General features: G+C 35.4%; 1 protein-coding gene across 2 annotated transcripts in view; it reads left to right on the top strand.

Annotated features, from left to right (window-relative positions):
* Window positions 1–25,917, top strand: part of PPM1B (protein phosphatase, Mg2+/Mn2+ dependent 1B) — a 76,620-nt gene that overhangs the window by 27,862 nt on the left and 22,841 nt on the right. For both annotated transcript variants that reach the window (XM_027865262.1, XM_027865261.1), the window contains exon 2: window positions 17,040–17,899. In XM_027865262.1, the coding sequence (XP_027721063.1) occupies window positions 17,054–17,899 (846 nt within the window). In that variant the 5' untranslated portion in view covers window positions 17,040–17,053. The remainder of the gene's footprint in view (window positions 1–17,039; window positions 17,900–25,917) is intronic.

Here is a 25,917-nt window from a genome sequence, read left to right as displayed (position 1 = left end):
TCTTTCCTTTGGTCATTTTATCTTTTGAGAAGTGGCTCTTGTTATTATTGTAATTTGAATCAATTTCTTATGTATCTTTCTCACCCTATATAATTAATCGCTTGCCAGATCTTACAGTTTTTATCTCCTCAACATCTCTTGCATCTGACCCCTTCTCTCAGTTTACACAGTTTCTACCTTAGGATCGTGGATTGTATATTTTAGATTTGTCACTAGAAGCCATTCTAGATGGAACCTCTAATTTTTACAGATGAGGATTAGGGTTAGTCTTGAGAGGTCAAGAGATTTGCATGTGGCTACAGCCGCTAAGTGGTAGAGACAAGATTGGAATTGAGGGCCTCAGACTCCATATCCTGCAGGCTTTACTATATAGTTTTTTGGACCCTCATCACTGCTTATCTAGATTATTACAGCCCCCACCTACTTGTTCTTTTTCTTTATCCTTCACTTTTTTTGCCAAAGTGATTTTCCTCTAGTACAGATTTGATCAGAGGTTGGAGTGAGCAAGGCCTGAATTGAAATACAGCTTCAAACACAGTTAGGTGTGTGACTCTGGGCAGGTCACGTAACTACTATTTACTGCCTCATTTTCCTCTACTGTAAAATGGGGATCATAATAGCACCTACCTCATAGGGTTGTTGTGAGGTTCAGATGAGATAGTATTTGTAAAGCACTTAACACAGTGCCTCTTATTTAGTAGGCACTTAATGAATGTTTATTCCCTCACCCCCACCTCTTATTTATTATGTCACTCTCCTAGTCAGTCAACTGGAGAGACTTCCTTTTGCCTCTCGGGGTAGCAAATATGAGCTCTTGGTCTCAGGGGTGGCAAATATGAACTCCTGTTTGGCTTGTAGAGCCTGGCCCCAACGTATCTTTCCAATTTCATTAGCTGTTACCACTTCCACCTTACCACCACATATATACTCTGTAGTCCAGTCAAACTGAGCTTCCTCTTTGTTTATAACACATGACATTCCATTTTTCATCTCCTGCTTTTTCATTCCCTGTCCTCCAAGCCTGGAATGCACTTACTCCTTCCCTATCTCATAGAATTCTTTTTTCTTTTAAGTCCAAGTTCAAATATCAACTTCTAGTTGAAGCCTTTTATCATACTTCACTTGTTAGTCTGGAATATTTGAGTTCAAGTACAGCCTATGGTATGTACACACTAGCTATGTGACCCTAAAAATGTCACTTACCCTTTCTGTCTGTCTGTCTTTCTACACGTCTTGTATCCCCAATGCTTAGCACAATGCCTGGAACCTAGTTGTTAATAAATGCTTGTTAATTGATGGATTAATAAAGCCATTGTTATAGAACATACACGTAGTAAGTGAAGGTGAGTCTTCTGTGTGCTTTCTTTAAATTGTTTTTTTTCCCCTAGATTTAGAGCTGGAAGGTATTTTGAGTTGAGATACAGAGAAGTAAGTGACTTGACTCAAGGTGGTATTTGAACAACAGTGACTGGTGATTGATTTAAAAAACAGAATCAACATGTTGATGTGTGTTCATAATGTTTAGTCCAAGGTTGCAGTTCATAGGGGAGTAATTGGTCATATGTTTTTCTGAATTTAATTTTCTTGAGGCTACTAATGTTGAGTTTTTTGAAGATTTAACAGTTTGTTTCAATTGTTTGAAATAATTGTGCACATTGAGGCTTAGCAAATTCAATTTCTATAAATAGCTTTGGCTTGTGTAGTGTCTTTTGCCTATGTGCTGTTAATACTATGCCAGCATCCTTTTTTTTCTTCTATATTTAGCAGATTATTTCAGAACTAGCTATGTTAAATGGCTTTTATACTAGTGATTACAGAGCAGTTCAAAAACAATTTTAAAAAAACCTTGTGTTTGGTTTGTTGGTTCTCTTACCTAATTCTGAATGACTTGAATTTCTTTCTTTTTATCTTATAGATGATTGACTGATTCCAAAGAGTTCCATATGTCATCTGAATTTTTAAAGTAGAAATGTTGCTTGAAATGTGTAGATATTAATCTAAATTAAGATTAACCTTAAGATTCATAACTGAAGATGGTTTGCATACTTTTACTTGGGAAACAACCCTGCTCTGTTGGTAATTAGTTCTTTGACCTTGGGGGATTCATTTAATTTCCCTGAGCCAGTATTTTCTAATTTGTTAAAAGGTAGTAATACTTATGTCTATCTTTGCTAAATTGTGAGGATTAAATGAGGGAATACAGTTTATGCATATGTATAATGCTGTATAAATGCCAGGATGTACTGGTGTTAGGGAAGACGAGTAACTCCTCTGCTATAGGGTCTACTGATTCATTTGCAGGCTCCTTTCCACCTTTGGTCACCCACTCTCACCTGTGGCTCCAAGAAACTGTAGCACTTGCCCTGGCCAAACTCTGGTAAACCCTTTTTGGGGATGGGCTAAACCAGGTTGAAGGTAACCAACCAAGAGTATGAGATAGGGAGGGTGTCTACACCAAGCCTGTGAAGACTTTCTCCTGGTAGACTGGGCAGATGAGAACAGTTCAAATGACCATGAATACAATATACAAACAGTAGATAGGACTGAAAGTAGATTTTTGGGAGAACATAAAAGACTATTTTGTGCTATAGTACATGTTTAGCAAAAGAAAAAGGATGCTTAAAGTATTAGAAAGATCTTTTACATGGTCCATGGACCAGAGAAGATTCTATCAGTCAATTAACATTTGTTAAGCTCTCCCTATATGTTTTGTTAGATAAAAGAAAGAGAAGTGGTTGAGTTTCTGGAACTATTCTTTTTTTTTTTTTTAGAGTTTTCTTTTGTAATCTTAGTGTAGTGATTGGGGGAAGGGTAGTACTGAAAGAGACATTCATTTATATTCATTTGCAGTATAGCACAAAACAGTCTTTTATGTTCTCCGAAAAATCTACTTTCAACCCTATCTATTGTTTGTATATAGTTGCTTGCATATTGTCTCCCACTTTAGATTGTGATTTCCTAGAGGTGGAGACTTAGTTTTGCTTTTCTTTGTATCCCCAGTGCATGGCATCTTACCTGGCACGTGGTAGATTCCTTAATGTTAATTGATGTGGACCCTCATAACTGCTTGCCTAGATGATTACAGCCCCCACCTGCTTATTCTCTTTCCTTATCCTTCACTTTTTTGCCAGTGATTTTCCTCTAGCACAGATTTGATCAGAGATTGTATCACTGTTTTATAGCTTCAGAATAGTTTTGTAAATGTTTAAAGATTTTATGATAAATTCATTGATATGATAAATTCAGTTAAATTGAATTGAACCAATGTTTGAATGCCTACTATATGCAAAAACCTGTGATAACAACTTAGGAGGTTGTAGAGATGCGTAAGATATGTTTCCTTCAAGAAGTTTGCAATCTATTACAGAGACTAAAACATGTATATAAATGATATTATCAAACAGGATATAATTATGAGTATCAGGGATGGTAAAATGGAGTCAGCTAGGTGGCACAGTGGATAGAGTGCCAAGCCTGGCAGGCAGGAAGACTCCTGAGTTCAAATCTGGCCTTAAGACACTGGCTTACTTTACCTTGCTTGCCTCAGTTTCCTCATCTGTAAAATCAGTTGGAGAAGGAAATGGCAAACCATTCCAATATCTTTGCCAAGAAAACTCAAATTGGGTCACAGAGAATTGGACATGACTGAAAAACAACTAAACAACAACAAAGGTAGTGCAGTGGATAGAGCACTGGACCTAGAGTCAGAAAGATCTGAGTTTAAATTGAGATACAAATACTTTCTGGCTGTGTGACCCTGAACAAGTCGCTTAACCTCTCTGTCTCAATTTTCTGAATTGTAAAATGATGATAACAGTAGCACATACCTCCCAGGAGTGTTATGAGGATCAAATGAGATAATAATGTGATAGCACAGTGCACGTAGTAGGTGATATATGAATGCTTATCTCTTAGCAGCCCCCCCCACACACACACTATAGGCATTCAGATGATTGAAAGGTTATATCTGGAGGTCAAAAAATCTTCATGGAGGAATTTGGTGTTGAACCTTGAAGGATAGGTATGGCAAGTGAGCACAGAAGCAGAGTGGTACTGGGTACATTATTGACAAAAACATTTCTGTGTGACTCCAGACATATCATTTGAACTTTTGATAATTATTTTCCTGAACTGTAAAATAGGGACATTAAAGAACTCCTATTTTATTTACTTCACATGGTTCTTGAGGAGTTCACATAGGATAATGTATTTAAAGTACGTTGCAAACTTTCAGGCACTATGTAAGTATATGTGATTATTAAATGGCAGAGGAAGGAATCCCTGTATTCTCAGGTCTGTTAGGAAATAGGCAGTAGCTCATTTTCAAGGCACATTTAGGAACACGTTATGATCATCTATCTTGAATTAAATGCCAGGTTTAGGAATCTGCGGTGTTGTTCCATCTTCTGATTGTGTCTGACTCTTCATGACCCTGTGGACCATAGTGTCCATGGGGTGTTTTTGGCAGAAATACTGGAGTAGTTTACCATTTCCTTCTCCAATGGATTAAAGGCAAATAGAGGTTAAATGACTTTCACAGGGTCACACAGCTACTCAGTGTCTGAGATTGGATTTGAACTCGGGTCTTGATGCCAAACCCATCGTTCTATCCACTAAGTCAGCTTGCTGCCTCTTAGAAATTTATACGGTGACACTATCATTTAACCAGTCACTTATTTACAAAACTTGTTCTTTCCTTAGACTTTTTCTCCCCAAGAATCCTTTAACAGCCCACCCAACAGGAGTTCCCCTCTTCTATGTCATCATCTTTGATATAAACAGGTCTTCATTTATCTTCTGTAGCCAAACCGGACTACTCATGATTCAAACATGTGCCTCTAATTTTGATCTCCCCCTCCTTCCTTCCTTCCCTCCTACCCCCCAGTTTTCTGTATTTGGAATGCCATCTATAACTTCCTCCTCTTGTGCTAGTTGAAAGCTTACCTATTTTTTAATACCCAATTCAAACTCCATTTTCCCAGTCCCTTTGAATGATGTTGCTGTACCTTTCGTTCACTTTTGTTTCATTTTGTATTTTTTTTTTATGCTCTCTGTGTATCATAAGACCCAGAAGATAGAAAGACAAAACAGTCCTGGTCTTCTGTAAAGTTTTCACTGGGAGCAAGTAGGGGGGATAGACAAAACAAGTAGACTGATAAATCCAAGTACATGTCAATTTCAAGAGGAAGAGAGCAGTAATGAAAAGGATGGGGGAAGGAATCAAGAAGGGACTAATGCCAGAGGTTGCATCTGAGCCATGTTTGAAAGATTGGGCTTCTAAGATGGAGAAGTGAGGAAGGAATCTATTTTCATGTATGTGAGGATAGCTTGTGCAAAGGCATGGGGACATGGAATATCATATATAGAGAATAGCTAGCAAGGTGGTTTGCAAAGGACAGTGTGTGAAGCAGTGTAACATAAGATAAAATAGGAAAGTGGTAGCAGATTGTGGAAGCTTTCAGATGCCAGATTGAGAATTTGATTATTTATCTTGGAAGACACTGGGGAATCACTGAAGATTTTTGAGTGATAGATGATATGGTTAGAGTCGTGTTTTAGAAATATCAATTTGGCAGCTCTATGAAGGATGGATGAGTGAAGGGAGAATGGAAGCGGGGAAGTCAATTGCAGTAGTCCAGATTAGAGGTGATAAGGAACTAAGGTAGTAACCATGTAAGTAAAAACAAGAGGATAAATATGAAGGATGTCAGTTCTACCTCCACAGCAAGACTTGGCATCTGATTTGTATATGGGGTTGAAGGAGGAGGGGCAATAAGTAGGGGTGTTTCCAAAGTTGTAAACCTGAAGGACTCTCAGGATCAGAGGGCCATCAATAGAAACAGTGAAATTGGGAGGTTTTGTATTTTGTAAATTGTGTTTTGAGGAAGAAATGAATTTTGTTTTGGACCTGTTGCATTTGACATGCCTGTGGAACATACAGATAGAAATGTATAGTTGTCAAGTTGGCAATTTGGGGTTAACATTCAGGAGAGAGATTAGAGTTGACTATACAGATTTGGGAAACACCTGCATGCCAACAGATGATGATTGCATCCACGGAATGTGATGAGACCTGCGAGAGAGGATTTAGACGAGAGGTTTACAGCTCAGGAGATTGAGAAGTCTTAGGTAGAAGAACCTAGAGAAAAGGATCATGGAACACAAAGGTAGAGAAAATGTCCAGGATAAGGAGTTATTCATCATTGTTAGAACCTGCAGAATGACCAAGTAGAAGGAGGCCTTGTTGGATTAAGCATTTAAAGAAATTGGGGATAACCTTTGGAGAGAACTATTTTAGTTGAGTGATGGAATGAGAAGCCATGTGAAAAGGGTTTGATTTGTGAATGAGTGAGTGACAAAATTGATAGAAGCAATGAATGTAGATGACTCTAATAGTTTGGCACTGCAAAGGAAAAGAGACAATAATTGGAAGGGCTGGCAGGGTCAGGTGAAGGTTTTTCCAGGTTGAGGGAGTCCTTGGCACCTCTCTAGGTAGAGGACAGAAAGCCAATGAATAAGGAGAGATTGAAGACAAGAGAAAAGGGGAATGACTGGAGGGGGTAATCCAATGTGAGGAGATGGGAGAGGCATGGGATAAAGATTGAGCACAAATAGAAGGGGTTGTTTTTGATGAAAAGGCCTGCTAACCTTTTCAATAAAGATTTGAACAAAGGCAAAAAGAATGGGGGATGATGAAAGGCAGAAGTTTTCAGTAGTCTAGTAGGATATGGTAGCATTTTTAAAGTTGTAAGGGATCTTAGTGGATATCTAGTCCAACTCATAGGTATGAGTGATAGCAGATTTTAGGTATGAGTGATAGCAGATTGTAGAAGGCTTCTAATGCCAGACTGAAAATTTTATTTTATCCTAGAGTTACTAGGGAACCACTGAAGATTTTTGAGTGATGAAAGAGGTGATGTGATCAGAGCTGTGTTCTAGGAATATCAGTTTAGCAGCTGTATGAAGGATGATCAATGAGAAAGGAGACTGGAAGCAGGGAAGTCAATTGGGAGGGTATTACATTCGTCCAGAGTAAAGGTGATAAGGGAACTAAGATGTGGTAACCATGTGAGAGCAAAGATAAGGGAGGAGATGTGAGGGATGTCAATTGAAGGAAGAATTTTCACTACCACGTACCTGACAGCTTTGCTTGAAGTTTTACAGTAAAGTTCTAAACCATTGCCTCCTGGAGCAGTCCATTCAACTGTTAGGAAGTGACCATCCTGCCAGTTGGAGAAACTTATCACCAAAAGATTGGCCTGAAAGGGATAGACTTTTTTTTTTTTTTTTGGTGAGGCTAACCATAGAGAAAGACGAGTTTCAAAACCAAGGAAGTTGTTTGGGGTGACAAATTCTGAAGGGAGGCCAAAGGGAATGAGATCTGAGAAAAGACCACCAAATTTAGCATTTCAGGGGTCACTGACAATTAAAAGGGCTAAGTACTCTTCTCTACCCTGAGTGTTAGTTTTGAAAGTGAACTCCCATTTTTCTTATTTGCTTTGCCCCTACTTCTTATTTCTGTTTGAGATTTCAGAATAAGTGAAGTTTTGATTTGTATAGGTTTTGCTCTATCATGTAAGCTGTTATATTTTTAATATAAATAAAATTTTGTGTTTTCTTTTGGGAGGATGTTAGTAGATTTATAATCTATTTACCTTTCATTTCCACAGAACTTTTTATGCTTTTTGCTCTTCAGCTTCATGCTTTCAATTTCTAAAAGTTGCTGTTTTGATCTGAAGTAATGCATTCTTTTGCATACTGAACAGATTCAAGGGCAACTTGAAATTTACATTTCTATCATAGAATACAGTTGGTAGGAAGTTTAATGATCATCTCTAGTACAATCTCCCATCTAATGCAGGAATTCCTTTTACAGCATCTCTGACAGATGGTCAAGCCTCTGCTTAAACACTTCTAGTAATAGGTAACTCGGTGTCTCATGAGCTGGTCTATTTGTTTTTACACAGCTGTAGTCTCTGAAGCTTCATAGGATTTCTATTTCCCTTTCCCATGACAGCCATTCAAATATTTGAAAACAAATATCATATCTTCTTGTTTGCTGACTAAACATCTTTCGGTGATTTTAGCTCTGCCTTTTAATGTTAAGGTTTTCAGGCATCACCCTTATAAACCTTATTGGTTGCACGGTATTTTATTGCCTTCTTAAAGTGTGACATCCAGAACCTAACTCATTAATCCAGACATGGTCTGACCAATGCCTGAGTATTTTCTCACTTGATTTGGACACTAATGCATTCCAAGATTTCAGTACTTGTTTTAGTAGGTGGTTGTCACTGTTGGCTCATTCTTTTTCATGTCATTAACACATAATTTCTAGTTGCTGTTTATTTTTTGCTTTTCATTTCTTTTTTTTGGCAGGGAGAGTGTGAACATTGTCCACATTGCCACAAATTGTACAGTTGAGTTTCCCACATGTAGGGAAATCTCATTGGTCAACTGCCTTATTGTTTTCTATAATAATATTTTGCTTTTGGCATTTCTAATCAAATTTAGCCCACAAACTTTGATTTCTGTTCTGGGAAGATATTTTATTTTCCCTTCTAGATTTTTTAATGAGAGAGTATAAGTTCACCATTTCAGACCTTTTCCAGAGTGTGATAATATTGCAGCTAATTAAATTTTAATACTAGACTGAGGATTTATATTGTGGGAAATATGTAAAATGTTATTTCTTTAGGTGTTTGGATATAATGTGTAAAATAACTAGCTTTTACCATAGCACTAAGAAAAACCACTTCTAAAGGGGTTTTCCAGTAGTCAATTCTGGTGCCCAAAATATCAGACCATAGTATGATATATTTTGTTCTTTTTGCCATTGTAACATTGAGTTATAATTTCAGTGCAGAGTTGAAAAATGTATTGTTGTATGTAATGTGGTAAGAGCATCAAGGTATTTCCTTCTAACCTGCTTTTTTTTTCTAGAAAGGAAGTTTGGGGCCATTAATTACTATTATTATACACTAAGATTGTCTTTATAACTTGAATGGCATAATGATGTTTCTTAATGATCATTAAGACTGGGTGTTGTTTCATTTAAATATCATAGAGCTTTGACTATAGTACAGTCATACTTTTTTAATAGCAGGAACACATGTACTTTGCAATTGGAAACCTTGGCACAGTAATCTTTTTCCCAACACTGACTTATAAAAAATCACTATCCCATAGGTTTATTTTTTCACAGAAAACTAAATTCGTCTTAAAAGTTTCTCTTGGGTATTAGTGTTACATTAATGAAGTTGAGGCTCGTGATATTTGTTTGCAGCTATTGAGACCAAAGATTAAGAATACCAACTAAGACATTGATAGATTCAAGTTTCTTAAACTGATTTTTCCAAATATATTTACTATCATTTTTGAGGAATAATTTTATACTTATTTTGAACATATTCTTTATTTTGAAAAGCTGTGTTATACTTGGGACAGGTTTTTTTCTTTTATTATTGATATATATATATAAATATATATAAATAAATATAATAAATTATTATTGATAAGCAAATACATTTATTCTCTTCAAAAATTTTTTAAAGGCTTTTAGTCAGAGGTAAGTATAGAATCAGGTTGGTACAATTTTAAAAGTTTAGAGGGGTTGGAGCTATTCCCTAAGGGAAGCATGTGTTTTTAATAATTGAGTGGAAGATGGTAAAACAACAACAATGTTTTAACATGTAGAATAATTTTTCAGACCTCTTAAAAGATACAATATTAAAATCTAGAAATGAGTTACAAAGGTTATACTAAAGGTTAAATTTTCTTTGTGTAGGCAGCTAGTTGGCACAGGAATCAGGAAGACCTGAGTTCAAATCTGGTATCAGACACTTGACACTTAGTAGCTGTGTGACCCTGGGCAAGTCACTTCACCCCATTGCCTCATCCCCTCCCCCCCAAAAAAATTTCCTTGTCTAATGAAAGCTTCACAGTATTGATGGTAGTACTTGAAAATTTGAGTGTGTGAGGTACAGTGGTTTCAGAATTAGGTTACCAGTGCCTAAAACTACTTTGAAATGTCTCTATTTCTCTTTAAACACATTTTAATTTCTTTTAAACAAGTCATCTTACAGCTCCTGTTACCTTTCCACTTTACTATTCCATGTCCCTAATTGTTCCATATATATGTATGCATAAATTAGAATGAGTAGGATGTTATATATATCCATAAATTAGATAGAGTGGGATGTGTGAAACAGACTTGATTTCTCAGCATGTTGCTAGATTTTTTTGTAGTTTCTAATGGATAAATATTATTTGAAATTTCATTATATTAGTAGACTTTATTGTCTTTTAAAAGCTTGTGGAATTTTTTACCTTCAGTTTCAGCTTCACAACTCTCACACTGAGAGGATAAATTCTTAAAATATCACAGAAAATTATATTAATTTTAATATTTTTTCCACTTGTAATGCTATTTAAGTTTAAAGTGACAAAGCACTGCTTTCTCTTTCACATACTGAATACCTGGCCTTTGTTTTTGGTAATTTGAGAGTTCTAGATTTATCAGTCAGCCCCACAGGTTAAAGAAAAATACATCAACCTCATAAAACCTTCTCTACCCTTGTTAAATGCCAAAAATATAATCTAGGCATTGATTTGTTAAACTATTACATGATGACACTTGTAATGCTATTTTAAAATGAATGGTAGGAAATATGGAGACTACCCAGCTCCATAGTTAAATATAACTGCAAAAGAACCTATTGAGTTTTAAAAATTAAATCTATCTTTGAAAATTTCATTGACTGTTGCTGAATAATTTTTTAAAGAGAAGACTTCTTAATATTTAAAGTTGTGATGACATATAACTTTTCTGGAAAATATTTGGAGAAAATTTTAAGTTTGATAATAGGATCATTCTTTGATTTAAAGAATATGCTCTAATAATATTAAAACTGTTAATGTCAGATAAGCTGTAGGAAAAATGTAGGAACATTTTAGATGCTGAGAATTTGGAGTATTTCAGGTGATAAGCAGCTTGCATTTGTTATTAACATTTTAAGTGCCTATGTGCCAGGTACTCTTATAGGTGCTAGGAATACAAAGAAAAAAAATGAAATAGTCCTTATCCTCAGGGAGTTTACATTTTCTTATGGAAAACATGATGCACACGTAAAAGTAAATACAGAAAATACAAAGCAAATAGAAGATAATTTGAAGAACAAAAATTTTAAAACTTGATAAGGCCTTCTAAATACAATCGACATATACCTTGATCCTCTGTGACTTCTGTGCGCAGATAAGTTGGGAATTGATAAGATGGTTAAAAAAAAAAGTTGGAAAATATGGATTAGCAATAAGAAATGAGAGGGCAAAAATTTGTGGACTACAGAATGATTAAGAATTGGGAAGGTTGGTGCTAGATGAGGCAAGTGTTGTATTGACAACACACAAAAGAAGGTGACTTGTTACTAATAGGGATGTCATTCTTGAATCACTTGTTTTTGTATATTTAGGGCTCCAATTTGTTAGAGCAAAGATTAAAATTAATACCCAGATGAAGGAAAGAAAAATAAGAAAAAAATAGGCCATACAATTAAACGGTTTCAACCTTGTTGACAAAAAAATAGAAGCAATGACATCTGCACTGATCGTAGTGATTTCACATGGATGTTTAACACTATAAACCAATTACTATAAAGAAGAGACCCAACTGAGCCCAAAAAATCACCTTAGCAAACGTGACTTGCTTGATAAGCAGAGAGGCATAACAGCCAGAGACATCACAGGTTTAGATTCATTTGTATAATATTATGAAGGAGGATGGCAGAAGATTATGAATAATATATTTTCATAAAACAGAAAAGCAATGGTAGGTAAAATTAGTTTAAAGAAAGCTTGATGAGAGACCCAACTAAGTAAGGTCATGGTGAGAACATTTAAAGATCAAACTGAAAGGGAGTCAGCAATTAGAAAAAATATAGGAAAGATCTATACACTTTTTAAGAATAATTTTTCTAACCATTAAGCAAAGAAACACAGTTGGACTATAACACTGTAGACCCAGATGTGCTTATAGAGGAGATAAGCATGGCAATAAAGAAAAGAAAGGTGGGAAAATCAGTTGGATTAGACCAAATGTGTATAGAGGTGGTTTTGCTAATGGCAGTCAATTGTGAAGGTGTTAAGAAAATGATTCACAAGGATCTAAAGGAGGGGAAGATACCAAAGGAATAGAAAATCTTGGACTGTATTAATAGTGTTTTTTTTAAAAGGCAAGGGAATATTAAATGCATACTTCCGTGTTTATATTTTTTTATGAATATACATGCACCAGAGGCATTCTTGATGTTAATAAGGAATATTATGCAAGCTGTATACCATAGTAACTCATATATTTACATCACACAATTGATTGAAAGATGTGGAAAACCTACCATACTTATATACATTAGTTAACATATATAGTTAACAAACTATAAAAAAGTCATTTGAGGAAAAATGCCATCTTAAAGGTTCTCTCAGTGTTTTCCATACATCAGGATTATGCATGACTCACTGAAAGATATAACATCAGGGAAAAAAGCCCAATAGCCTTATTTCAATCCCTTCTCAATCAATTAACAAGTATTAAGTGTCTACTATGTGCCTGGCACTATGCTAAGGTGTGAGGGATATAAGTCCTAAAAATAAAACATTCTCTACACACTATAAGCTTATGTTCTGATGGGGGAGGCAAGTACATGTAAAACCTATATAGTATAAATGTAAAGTTTATAAATACAAATATTTGCATACATAATAGTTAAATACAAGGTAGTTTAGGAGGGAGAGCATTCGTAGTAGGGTACAGGGGAAATCTTGAAAAGCTTCGTGCTGAAGATGATGCCTGAGCTACATCTTAAAGGAAGAGTAGTGCTCTGTGAGGTGGAGGTAAAGAACTTACATTCCAGGTTTGAAGTATAGCCAGTGAGTACAAGCACATTGGAGAGATAGTGTCTTGTGAATGTGAAATAGTGTCATTGTGAGAAAAATTGAGAGGCCAGTTTGACTGGGTTGCAGAGTTCAGAGAGACAGTAATATTCAATAAAGTTGGAAAGATGTTTCTGCCAGATTGTGTAGGGTTTTAAAAGCTAAATAGAGGAATTTATATTTTATCCTAGAGGCAATGGGAAACTACTAGAGTTGGTTGAGTAGGGGAGTGATATGGTCAGATATTCACTTAAGGAGAATAATTTGTTAGCAGAGTATAGAATGGACTATAGATTTGAGGTAGGGAGAACAAGCAGGAGGGTGTTTGAACGATTTAGGTGAAAGTTGATGAGAACCTGAATTTATGTGGTATCTCTATTAAGTGGAGAGAAGAGGCAGATGTGAGTGAGACTTGTTATGAAGCAAGATAAAGGAAATAGAAAGATTTGGCAACTGATTGACTTTCTGGGATGAGGGAGGGAGAGGAAAAGAGATAATGGCAAGCTTATGAACCTTTGACACTGGGAGGATGGTGGTACCTTGCATAGAAATATGGAAGTTTGAAAGAGGAGAGACTTTAAGCGGAATGAGTTTGAGATGTCTTTGCTACATCCAGTTTGAAATGTGCAGTTGGCTTGATGAAGTAAGAAAAGGTTTTGAATAGCTTTTTTGGAGAGTGAGCTAGGGAGTCAGGGAAGAATAAAAAGGTCCCCATTGCTTTGGGATAGTGAGGGCCCTATTGAAGCTGTATAAAATGCATTTGTAATGTACTCAATCAGCACAGTTGTGAGACTTATTTAGCTTCAGCAGCAGCTGGTGTGGAGGAGTGGAAGTGGATTGTGGAAGTAATCCATATTGATGTTTATCTAGAGAACAATGGTGATGTAACAAAAAGGCAAGAGTGGAGAGCAGAGTATTTTGAGATGAACACTTCTCTTATTCTACACGTTGCTTCTATTAATGCAGCTTAAGATCCCATTACCTTTTATGACTGCTATCTTAATAAATCTTCCAAATCTTTTTTATGTAAACTTGTTCTCTAGCTACTTTCCAAAAGTTTTTTTTTGTTTTTTTTTTCCTAAAAGTTTTTTTTCCAATTCAGCTGTAGTACTTGAAATCTAATGGGAAAGAGATGTCTTTTCAGATTCAGCCCATTCTAATCTATTGGTCTTTTTGGATCCTAATGCTATCATGTAAAACACCAGCAATCCCTTCCAGCTTTGTATGAAATTTAATAAGCATGTTATCACTGTTATTCTACTAGCATATTCCCCTTAAGTTGACATCAATTCATCAATCAGTACTTCTTGTTGTTAGTTGTTTAACCAGTTCTGAGTTTACTTAAGTTATGTAAGCTTTCTTAAGTTAAAATCCCTCTGTCTTGCCTATGATGACTAAATAAACTTTGTTGGGGTGAGTTGGTGAAATCCAAGCATCATGATGATAATAATTATCATGATGATAGTGATAAGATGTCTAAGGCATTCCCATGATTTGCTATTACTTTAATTTGTCACCGAGTCTTATGACCTTATTGATGAAAGTCATTGGGTGTTAAGCTGAAATAGAAATGGGGGACATGAACCAGACATAATTATCCTTTTGGGCCATTTATTGACTTAATTTTGAAATTAATGTTTTATTACATTTTAAATTATTTTGTTAAATATTTTCCATTTACATTTTAATCTGGTTTGGTCTGCGCTCAGGAGTGTTGTGGACCGCATCTGATACTTCTGTTGTAGGTGATCCAGAGATACAGTGCACATTTGAACCATGCCTATATAGTGTACCTATATAATAGCCTCATCTGAGAAGGAAATTAGGTTCATCTGGCATAATTATTTTTTTAATGAACACATGCTGATTCAGTGGTCATTACTTCTCTCTCCAAATGTCCACAACCTGTCTTGAACAAGTAATATAACTTCTGAGTTTTCTGTTAAATTGTACTGACTTGTTCTCAAAGTTTTACTATTAGTAGTGTTTTTATACTTGCAAAGAACTGAATCAATAGAGGAGAAAATAGAATAAGTAGAAATTTTTTCTTTTCCTGTATATTCTGCTTTGAAATCTTTTAATTATTTGCAAATGGTGGGATTAATGTTTCCATTATACACTTAATGTTTCATATGTTTGTTTCTTATTTCATTCATTTGCAGTGAAATAAAATTTCAGTTTTAGCTTTTGGATAACCCTTAAGATTTTCTGTAGTAAAATTACTTTTATTTTATTTTTTATTTTTTGGTGAGGCATTTGGAGTTAAGTAACTTACCGAGGGTCACACAGCTAGTAAGTGTTATGTGTCTGAGGCCAGATTTGAACTCAGATCCTCCTGAATCCAGGGCCAGTGCTCTATTCAGTATGCCATCTAGCTGCCTCATAAAGTTACTTTTAAAAAGCATATCTTGACTATGTGACACTGGGCAAGTTGCTTAAAACTGTAGGTTTTAGAGCAGTTGCTAATACACGTTGGAAGAGCTTTTCTTTGCTGGGAGTTCATTATACAGGTGAAATGATAGACCTGGACCAAAAATCACCCCCAGAATTTACCTCTCTTTTTTCAGAAACTAGACTTTTGGTTTAAAGTCTCCAATGTGTTAGTGCCTTTAGAATTATATTCATGATTATTTTTGTGACTTTTAATTATGTGTTACAAGATTGCCCTTCTAAGGATTCTAACGGTGAAATTTTTCAACCTATTTTTCTGCAACCTGGCTGAATTGAGTTATTTAAGACTTTTACATATTTTTGGTTTTTGCCGTTTTTGAAGACTGTGAAGTAGCACCTTTAAATTGTTCTAATTTTCATTTCTCTGGTTATCAGTAGATTTGAATATTTAAAAAGTGATTGCTTAAAATAAATGAGAGGTAACATGGTATATAGTGCATTGGCTTCAAAGCATGAAGATATAAACTTCACCTCTCATACTGGCTGTGTCATGAACAAGTCCCTTCACTTCTCATTGCTCTACACAGCATCCTAAGAGTATAAATTTCAGAGATGGTACCAACTTGCATTAGTAGAGCAAATTTTTCCATCTAGGAAATCACAGGTCCTAGACCTTACCTTTATCCTTATAACTTATGCATTTATTTAAAAATTATCTGTACCTCCTCTTTGATTATTTTTTTCTAATCATGATTTAATTCGATTAAATAATTATGTAAAGTAGTTAGTGTTTTTCAATGTAGCAACTGTAAGATCTATTATAAGAACTGTTCTAAGATTTCTAAATGTTCTTTCCATACCAGTCAAAGAGCCATAGGTATTCTAAGCCTGTTAAAACGTAGATGTGACAATGCTCTGATTGAAAGTGACTAAGCAAGTAGATTATATAACCATTTTTGGGAACATGCATCCATGTTTGAGAGAGAAATTTCAGAACAAAGTTCAGTATTTAGATATAGTGTTTATTAGGATTTTGACTAAATTTCTTTCTTCCCATTCAACAATTTGTTTTAGTGTTTTGACTTGTGATTTTGAGTGAATGCTAATCAATATGTTATTAGTTAGGATACATAAAACACAGAACATATTCTCACTTTCTGGAGTAGCATTCTTCCTGCAGGCTCTCCCTTATATTTGCCTTCATCTCTGAAATTTACCCTGTCAGAAACAAAATCTTGATGCCGTATTTCTTGGTTTATAGTATAAGACAAGCACATATCCTCAGTTATTTTATAAGAGAATAATTTGACATTTTAAAAAGCTTCCAATCAGTTTTGAAAAACTGATTAAAATTAGTGCCTTAGAGTAAATTTAGTTTTTACTCAAATTTTTATTTGATGCCCTTTATCTCCCCAACCCCATATTAGTGGTTTTAAAATAATACTGCAAGAGCTGAGATTTCAAGAGTCTCTTCCGTGTGTATGTGTATATACATATGTATACACATATGTATATTATATACGTATGTACATATACACATGCTGGTACACTTTAGTAAATGTTTATTTCATTAAAAATACTTTTGAGTCAGAGTCACATCTATTAATGTATAATAAACCTGGATAGTATTAGTGTCTTAGCTTTTGACAATTTGAATCATTTTATATAGATATATATTTTTCTTTTTAAATTGAAACATCTATCCTTTTTTTTTTTTCCAGATTCAGTACTAAACATGGGTGCATTTTTGGACAAACCCAAAACTGAGAAACACAATGCTCACGGTGCTGGGAATGGTTTGCGTTATGGCCTAAGCAGCATGCAAGGATGGAGAGTAGAAATGGAAGATGCTCATACAGCAGTTGTAGGTATTCCTCATGGCTTGGAAAACTGGTCATTTTTTGCTGTTTATGATGGTCATGCTGGATCTCGAGTGGCGAATTATTGCTCAACACACTTATTAGAACATATTACTAATAATGAAGATTTTAGGGCAGCAGAAAAACCTGGATCTGCTCTTGAACCTTCAGTGGAAAATGTTAAGAGTGGAATCAGAACTGGCTTCTTGAAAATTGATGAATACATGCGTAACTTTTCAGATCTCAGAAATGGGATGGACAGGAGTGGCTCAACTGCAGTGGGCGTTATGATTTCACCTGAACATACCTACTTTATCAACTGTGGAGATTCACGTGCTGTCCTTTTTAGGAATGGACAAGTCTGCTTTTCAACCCAGGATCACAAACCTTGCAATCCAAGGGAGAAGGAGCGAATCCAAAATGCAGGAGGCAGCGTAATGATACAGCGTGTAAATGGTTCATTAGCAGTTTCTCGAGCTCTGGGGGATTATGATTACAAATGTGTGGATGGCAAGGGCCCTACGGAACAACTTGTTTCTCCAGAGCCTGAGGTTTATGAAATTTTAAGAGCAGAAGAGGATGAATTTATCATCTTGGCTTGTGATGGGATCTGGGATGTTATGAGCAATGAGGAGCTCTGTGAATTTGTTAAATCTAGGCTTGAGGTATCTGATGACCTGGAAAAAGTGTGCAATTGGGTTGTGGACACTTGTTTACATAAGGTATGTAAATATTGCTACTAATGAACTGTTACATTGGGTTTGAAATAGCATATTAAACAGCAACTAGGGTTGTCTAACCAGTAAAATTTAGAGCAAAGGTCTGATATTAAAGATTACATTAGGAGAGACTCTTGTCCCAAAGTCTTTTGTTAACCACAATTGACATTGAACTGTTTTCCTATCATTTTCTACGTGACAGTGGGTGGTGGGGAGTTCATAAAGCTCCCTAAACTTAATGTAATTGTTGGTGGGAATAATTATAACCTGAACTTGAAGTTTGTACAAGTTGGGTTGTTTTAGGATGTGTTTCTGTGACATAGCCAAACCTTCATTGCAGGTAATGATTCTAAGTCAGACAATCATCTAGCATTTATTAAGCACCTACTATATTTGTCAGGCTTTGTGCTGAATGTTGGGGATATAAAGAAAGGCAAATAAAATGAAACTCAATTCCTGGCTCTCAGGGTGCACATGGCTTAATGAGGGAGACAGCATGCAAACAGATAAGTATAAACAGGATATATACAAGGTAACTTGGACATAACCTCAGAGGAGAGGCACTTTTATTAAGAAGAATTGGGAAAGGCTTTTTGTAGAAGATGAGACTGTAGCTGAAACTTGAAGGGAAGCCAGGAGGGAGAGATGAGGAGGGGAGGTTCCGACCTAGGAGGACAAACTAGTGAGAACACTTGCCATTGGGAGATGGAGTGTCTTGTGGAAGGAATAGCAAGGAGGCCAGCATCCCTGAATTGTAGAGTACGTGGAGAGGAGTAAAGTATAAGAAGATTGAAAAGGTAGGAAGGGGCCAGATTGGGAAGGGCTTGAAAAACCAAATAAAGGATTTTATGTTTGATCCTGGAGGGTGATAAGGTGCCACTGGAATTTATTGAAAGGGGAACAGGCAGTGATATGTTCAGACCTTCACTATAGGAAATGTTCCAGGGATGGAAGTTAAGTTATCAATTAATATTAGGTGATTTCCAATTGCTTTGTTTTGATGCCAGTGCTCTTTAATTTTTTCTTTGAACTATTGTTCATTCTAAAAGTGGTGGCCTTTTGAGTTTTTAAAAGTTCATTCATGTATTTGTCAACCAAATTTTAGTTTTAATTTCTTCACTCCTAGCAGATCAATTATCTTGGTGATATATTTTCTGTCTGGTTGGTTGTAGGTCACAACCTAGCCATGCCTTTTTGAATAACCTCACTTTATTGAAGGATGCATTATTTCTGTCACACTCTTAAGAACTTGTTTTTTCTTTTTAATACTATATTTAGTATCCTAATACAAGTGTCTTTAAAATGTTATTATGACAAACTTTTCATATTGCTTTCTTAATAATTGGGTTCATTATTTCAACCTCAGGTCTTTTTCTTTGTTATCTTTTTTGTTTGGCTTTTTGATTAATCCAACTATGTATGATTCTCTATTCATTTTCTATGTACACATTCCTTTTTTTCCCCCCACTTTTTTTTTCTAACTAGTTGTTTCTAATAGAGTGAGGATTATTGATGAAGACTTTTTTTCCTTTTTATATTCTGTAAGTTTTTGTAGTAAGATGAATAAGACTAATCTTCAACTTTTTTAGAAGCCCAGATTGGTCCATTTTATAGTTGAAACTTGACATTCTGTGTTATTTGCCCAGTGTAAGGTTTTTCATTTTTGTTTGGAGTTCTGCAACATTTTTTTGCGTAGGGGATCCATAGAAAAATGAGAATTGGAGTTCCATGACTTTGGAACACAGTTTTGTAAATCTGTTATTTTTGTGATAGGACAAAATGTACCTGAACCTAAATGATCAGCAGCCCAGAACTTCTGAGCAAATAGCCCATGATTTGTGATGTCCTAGATCTTTGAACCAGCCAAAGAGCTTCCTTTAGCTCTACTGTGTTCTAATTGATACCTGGGTATTTTGTTACAGTCTTGCTTTATATTTGTCAAGGACTGACATGTGCTTTGTCTCCTTGAGACCTTGTTTCTCTACAGAATTCTTGGCCTGACCACCTGGCTACATTTTTGCCCACTTTGTTTCTGTTTTAAAAATTTTCAATCTTGATTTTTAAGTGAGGTTTATTTCTTCATGTTGTGTTTTCAGTTGTTCTGTTATGAACCTCTACGGTATTTATGCATTTCAATATTTGTGATTCTTTTAGTAACTCTAATGTTGTCTATTTTCTAAATTCCTAGTAATTATTCCATTTTCTAATTTATTCAATGGTAGTTTGATCTCTTGTTTGGTTCTATTCTAGACTTACACATTGTCTTATGAGTAGTCTGAGCAGGACATCTGTAGAGCATTTATTGGTTGATTATTGTCAGTTCGAAGTTAAAAATTTAGATTTACTGTAAACTGAAATAATTATAGAAAAGATCCAGTGAAAATCATAACTTGAAGTGCAGTAACACTGTTGTAGAGCTTCAGAGTTTGTGGTAAACTGCCATTAGAGAAGGAAATTGTGGGGTCTGTGATTCTATTGATTCTTTAAAAGCCTATGTCCAAAAATATCTTTCCTAAGGTGGGAGAACATAGTTCTTTTCTCTGGAGGTAAATATTCATACACTGGACTATCTGCTTTGTGTCAGGAGCCTGTATTAATTTTTATTTATATCTTTGTACCTCACAGTATTTATACATAAATTAGGTGACTGTATTTAATCACTCTCTCTGCCCCCTCTACTATATAAGAAATCAAGCATTGTGGGTGGCCAGAGAAAATTTCAGTAAATGTATCTTTCATTTGTCTTAAACTCAGGTGGATTTAAGAAACATCACTGCATTGAATATTGGAGGAAGAAATGTTTTTTAAAATGTCCTTATTTGCAGCTTAGGATTAGGGTTAGGGTTAAATTATGCTTTTAAGAATTGTTGAGGGGCAGCTAGGTGGCACAGTGGATAGAGCACCGGCCCTGGAGTCGGGAGGAGCTGAGTTCGAATCCGGTCTTAGACCAGACACTTGACACTTACTAGCTGTGTGACCCTGGGCAAGTCACATAACCCCAATTGCCTAGAGCCGCCCCCCCCAAAAAAAGAATTGTTGAGTACCTACAATATATTAAGTACTAGCAGGTAAGAGGGAGAGATAAAAGAAATGTAGGGTATGTCCTGAACCCAAGCGTCAAATGGAGGGTTAAGTGCCTCAAGTAATAATTATTGTAAGTCAACAGACATTTATTAAATACTTGCTGTGTGCCTGGCACTGGCATTTTTAATTATAAGAGTTACTAGGAGTGAGTGATCCTTTTATTTATTGAATATTGTTGTGATAAGTAAACCCAAATAAACTCAACAAACATACCACAAAAGACATTCTAGGAAAATAATTCAGTGAAACAGTAGAAGAAAGTGAATCTGACTATGTGAATCCTTATGCTTTTGTAGCTCATTAAAAGAAATGTAGGATTAGGATATGTACTTTAATAAATTTAGTACTAACATTTATTTGTTGTATTAACCCTGAATTTTGTTGCCTTCAAATGTTGTCTTCATTCATGTAGCTATAGTTGCTGTGTTTTACTGTATCTTTTGTTCTGTTGAGAAATATATTTTGCTGGAGTGTTTGGAGGAGGTCTCATAAGGAAATGAGATTTGAAATAGATTGAAATTTCAGGTTTTAGGAAGTTGAAAGTAAGGCCTTTTTAGGGAGCTGATATGAACAGTATGAGAAGAAGTATGAATCCAGGAGAACAGTTTCATCCTAGGGACAGTAACCAACTGTTTAGCAGTAATAGTAAAAGGCTGAAAGTGGAAAGCTTCTTGAGGCCTAAAATAATGGCCTAGAATATAAAAATGAAGTTTTAATTTTGCTGTATAGACAGTTGGGATCCATTGAATGTTGCTGGAAAGATTAGGTATGCAATCAGTGTAATTTTTTGGGAAGAGAGTTTTGGACCCCAAAATGGATTGGAAAAGATTGAGAAGAGACAAGGAGATAGGTTTAGAGGCTGTAGCAAGTAATCTGCATGAGAAGTGAGGCATTTAGTTGTGACCTAAATTTTAGTGGTGCTAGTAGGAGTAGAAAGGAATGGTTTTAGTGATTTTTTTTTTTTCTTCAAAGGAAGAGTCTGTCAGGTATGGGAGATTGCTGAGAGGGGGGAAAAGATGAAATTTTGATCCTCGGTGATTAGAAAAATGGAACACCATTTAGAGGGGTGAATCCATTCTCCCACTCCTGCTCTTGGAAGAAGAAAACATTTTGCTCCTCTTCTTCCCTTTTCCCCAAATGTTAGTTGGGGAGGGAGACTTAGGAGTGGAATTGGCACGATAGATAGGCATTTCATTCCTGAGAAGTCAGTAGAGAAATGATTGATTACTTTGAGAGTAGTGGATATTTTCAGCTTGCTGGTTGATGTAGACACTCACTGGTAGGGATCTTGAGTTATATACTTAAAGATTTGTTTTTTGGAATGGAAGTAAAATACTTTATAGTATTCTGACATTTATTATAGAGAAATATAGATATTACAATTTACAATTCTCATAATCCAAAGGTAAAGCTTTACACTAAAACATCAAGCATTTAATAGGATAGGGACTGGACCTGTGATTTCATTGACAGAGGAAAACTTGGGTGAGAGATCTTTCTTTTAATGCAGTCTGACACCTTTGGAATTTGGGACTTGCCTACGGCTTCAAGAAGTTTAAATGACTATGGTCACTTAGCCAGTATGTATCTGGTATTTAACAGAGTTCTGTGGTGAGTCATCTCTAAATTAACTGCTTTGTAAAGCCAGATTTCACATGTCGTGTTCCTATATTTTCACATATGTAGTTCAGGCACTTTGTTACTTTCACTTGGACTGTTGTGATAGCCTATTGTCTCAAGTCTTTTGCTTAATAAATACTTGTTGACTGATCTCTAGTTTAGGAACTGTGGAGGAAACTGGATGTACATATAAATGAATAATAAATACAAGGCAATCAGAGGAATTGTAGTAGCAGCTGCCGGGATCAGGAAAAGGTTCCTGTAGAATGTGGTGCTTGAGCTGAGTTTTGAAGGAAGGAAGTACCTTTGTGAGTAGAGTCCATTCAAGGTGATAGCCAAAGCATAGGCACAGGGGTGAGAGATGGATGTACTAGCATGTTCCCCAATCACCTCTGTGACTGTAAATTAGAGAAGTGCAGTCCATTTGCATCATTGAAGGTAGTTCTTATACTGGAAGTTCCTACAAGGGTGAAATCACATGTTCTAAATGCAATTCAAAGTTGTCAGTACTTATAGACCCTGACAAATAATACTCCTTAAGATAGGATATTATTATAAGAACCTAGACTTTAAAATTTTAAGATATTTGCTTTATGGAATTATGTCTTAATTAAACCAACTGCTTGGTTATTCATGGCAACTGAGGCGTAGAGATAATTGAAGCTTATTGGTATTTCTAAAATATTATATTACTTAGTTTCAATATATTCCTGCACTAATATCTTAACAAAAATTTCTACTAACTCGTAAAACTGGTTTGCTTATTTAATTTTCCCACCCACCATCTGCTGTAGATACTAATGAACATTGAAATTGCCAAAAGGCAGATAACCAAGAAGAGAAGGACCAGAAACAAGACATCAATAATTGATACATCCTGGATCTTCAATCCTTGAATCATTTTAGAAAATTCACTGTCTTTAGAAGTAATACCCTCTGTAGTTTTATTGCTTCTTGTATTGGTTTTTCTAGAGGCAAAGACCAAAAATTTGTGTTGCAATCCTACATGATGGGGCAGAGGAATTTTTAGTTATTCTAGTCAGTCAGGTAGTCTGTCAACAAGCATTTATTATATTATATTCTAAAAGCGTATCTGACACTGTGCTGGAGGCTTAGAATGCAAATATGAACAAAAAAGAAAGATTGTCTCTGCCCTCATTCTAATAGAGGAAGACAACACATGGAAGATGAAATGAATGAGGGAAAGGAGGTACCTTGTAGGAAGCATTATGGAGAAGTCTGGATTGCAGCCTGGTGAGAAATGAAGAGAAAACTGGCCTGTGCACCCTCCTTAAAATGGAGGTTCTGTGAGGAGCTAGTCAATCAGAGAGATTAGCTGCAGAGGGCTAAGAGGATTTCTGAGGTGTGAAAGAACTGAAATGATCGTACAGGATTTCTGAAGGATCAGAGAATAGTTCAAGTCATAGCTATTGATGTGAACATAATGAATTCAAAGCATTTGTTTCATTAAAGTAAGTCATTTGTGTTGTACTTTTAAGGTTGATAAAGTATTTTCTCTGCAGTCTTTTGTGTTAGGTAGTAAAAGCATTGCTGTCTCCATTTTTCAGATGAAGAAACTGAGGCACAAAGTATGAAGTGATTTGCCAAGATTGACACAGCTTATAGGTTGCAGACATATTTATACTTGGTTCAAGGGATGAGTACTTTTCTCACTACACAACAGTTCTATCCCATAAATTGTAATAATTATATGTATAAAGATGTAATGAGAAATTGTTTACCACCTATATACTTATGGAACATCAAGTGAAAAATATATTTATCTAAACCCTTATCTTGAAAAATATTTACATATTCCTTCATAAAGTTTTTATAACTTCATTGAGCATATTTCTTGTTCATTAACTGACTTAAGCTATTCCTGACTTAAAATTAGCAATCAGGAAATTATAACCTATGAAGGCAATATGATTAACTTCTTTGAATTAAATGAAGAGTACGTGAGTTATGAGCAGCAGGCTTTTATTTCACTTAGCAATTCAAATAACATAATTTGATAGGAACTTATAAAAAGCAAGTAAAATATTAAAATGTTTATTATTAATACAGTACTGAAACTTAAATATTTGGCAAAGTACAAAATATAAAGTTTTAATTAATAGAGAATTAGAAGTACAGGTAAATGTAAAAGTAGAGCATTTGGATGAATGCTTATTTCTTGTAGGCAATTATCTTTTCTACCTACTGATTCTTTGTTTATATTTGAAAGAAATGTTTTGTAATTGCTTCCTATTATATTATCTAAGATCAAGGGGGGGCTTGTGGATTTTTGGCTGGCTCATCAGGTAGCACTTTTAGCTCATGTTTAAGTCTTCTCCTTGGCTTTAGAACAACAGGAAGCTTTAAAAGTATGGTTTTAGCATGATACTAACTTTTGGACTCTTGTATATTTAACCTATGTAGGATGGGTGGATGGGACATAATAAATCAAGAGGTAGAGAGGCTCTAGCTCCATATAGAATATTTGTCCCCTTTGTTATAGTCAGCCCTGCCTGTCTAGGTTATGTTATCCTAATGTTTTTTGTTTGTTTTTGGTAGATGAATAAACAGTCAGAAATTTAGGTATTTAAGTCAACCATTTTTTATCTTTCTGTAGTAATTAATCATCACTAGTTGCTCTAAAGCTTGTCTCTCTTATTCTCAGAATGGATTTGGGGGATACTTTACAAATTTTGATTTAAAATTTTTTATTTGAAAACCTTGTAGATTTTATAGCTATACTTCATTACAAAAAGGAACTTGATAAACCAAGGTTAGAACATCACACTTGATTGATGATAAAAAATCACAATGACCTGCATTTGCCACTTACCATCTTTGTGACCTTGTACAAGTCACTTCACCTCAGCCTCACCTGCAAAATACTGTTGTCTGAGGTCCTTTCTAGATCTAAATCTGTTTATGTTTGTAATCACAGAGTCTGAAATGGCAGGGATTGCAGAGATCATAGTATGCAAAAGCTGGAAGAAACCTCAGCGATCATCAAATCCAATTATTTTTTTTCTTTTTCTTTTTTTTTTTTCCCTTCAGATGAGAACATTCAGGCCCAGATCTACAGTAACAAATGCCCGAGCCAGGATATTAACACTAGCTTCTCCAATTTCAAGAACTCTTCCCTCTATACTTTGTTTCTTCCCCATAATGTAATCCCTTCCAAGGGATTCCAGGAATCTCGTCTATCCCCCCCATCCCGGACAAGAAGCCATTGAGTTTTTGCTCGATTTCTGTTGATGGAGAACCTGCCAAGAGAGCTGATTGCACTTAGAGATAGCTCTTAACTGTTAGGAAGTTGGCTT

Source organism: Vombatus ursinus, unplaced genomic scaffold (genome assembly GCF_900497805.2).
Source record: "Vombatus ursinus unplaced genomic scaffold, bare-nosed wombat genome assembly UNPS02014778.1, whole genome shotgun sequence".
NCBI classification, from domain to species: domain Eukaryota; kingdom Metazoa; phylum Chordata; class Mammalia; order Diprotodontia; family Vombatidae; genus Vombatus; species Vombatus ursinus.
This window is presented reverse-complemented; position numbering and strand designations above follow the sequence as displayed.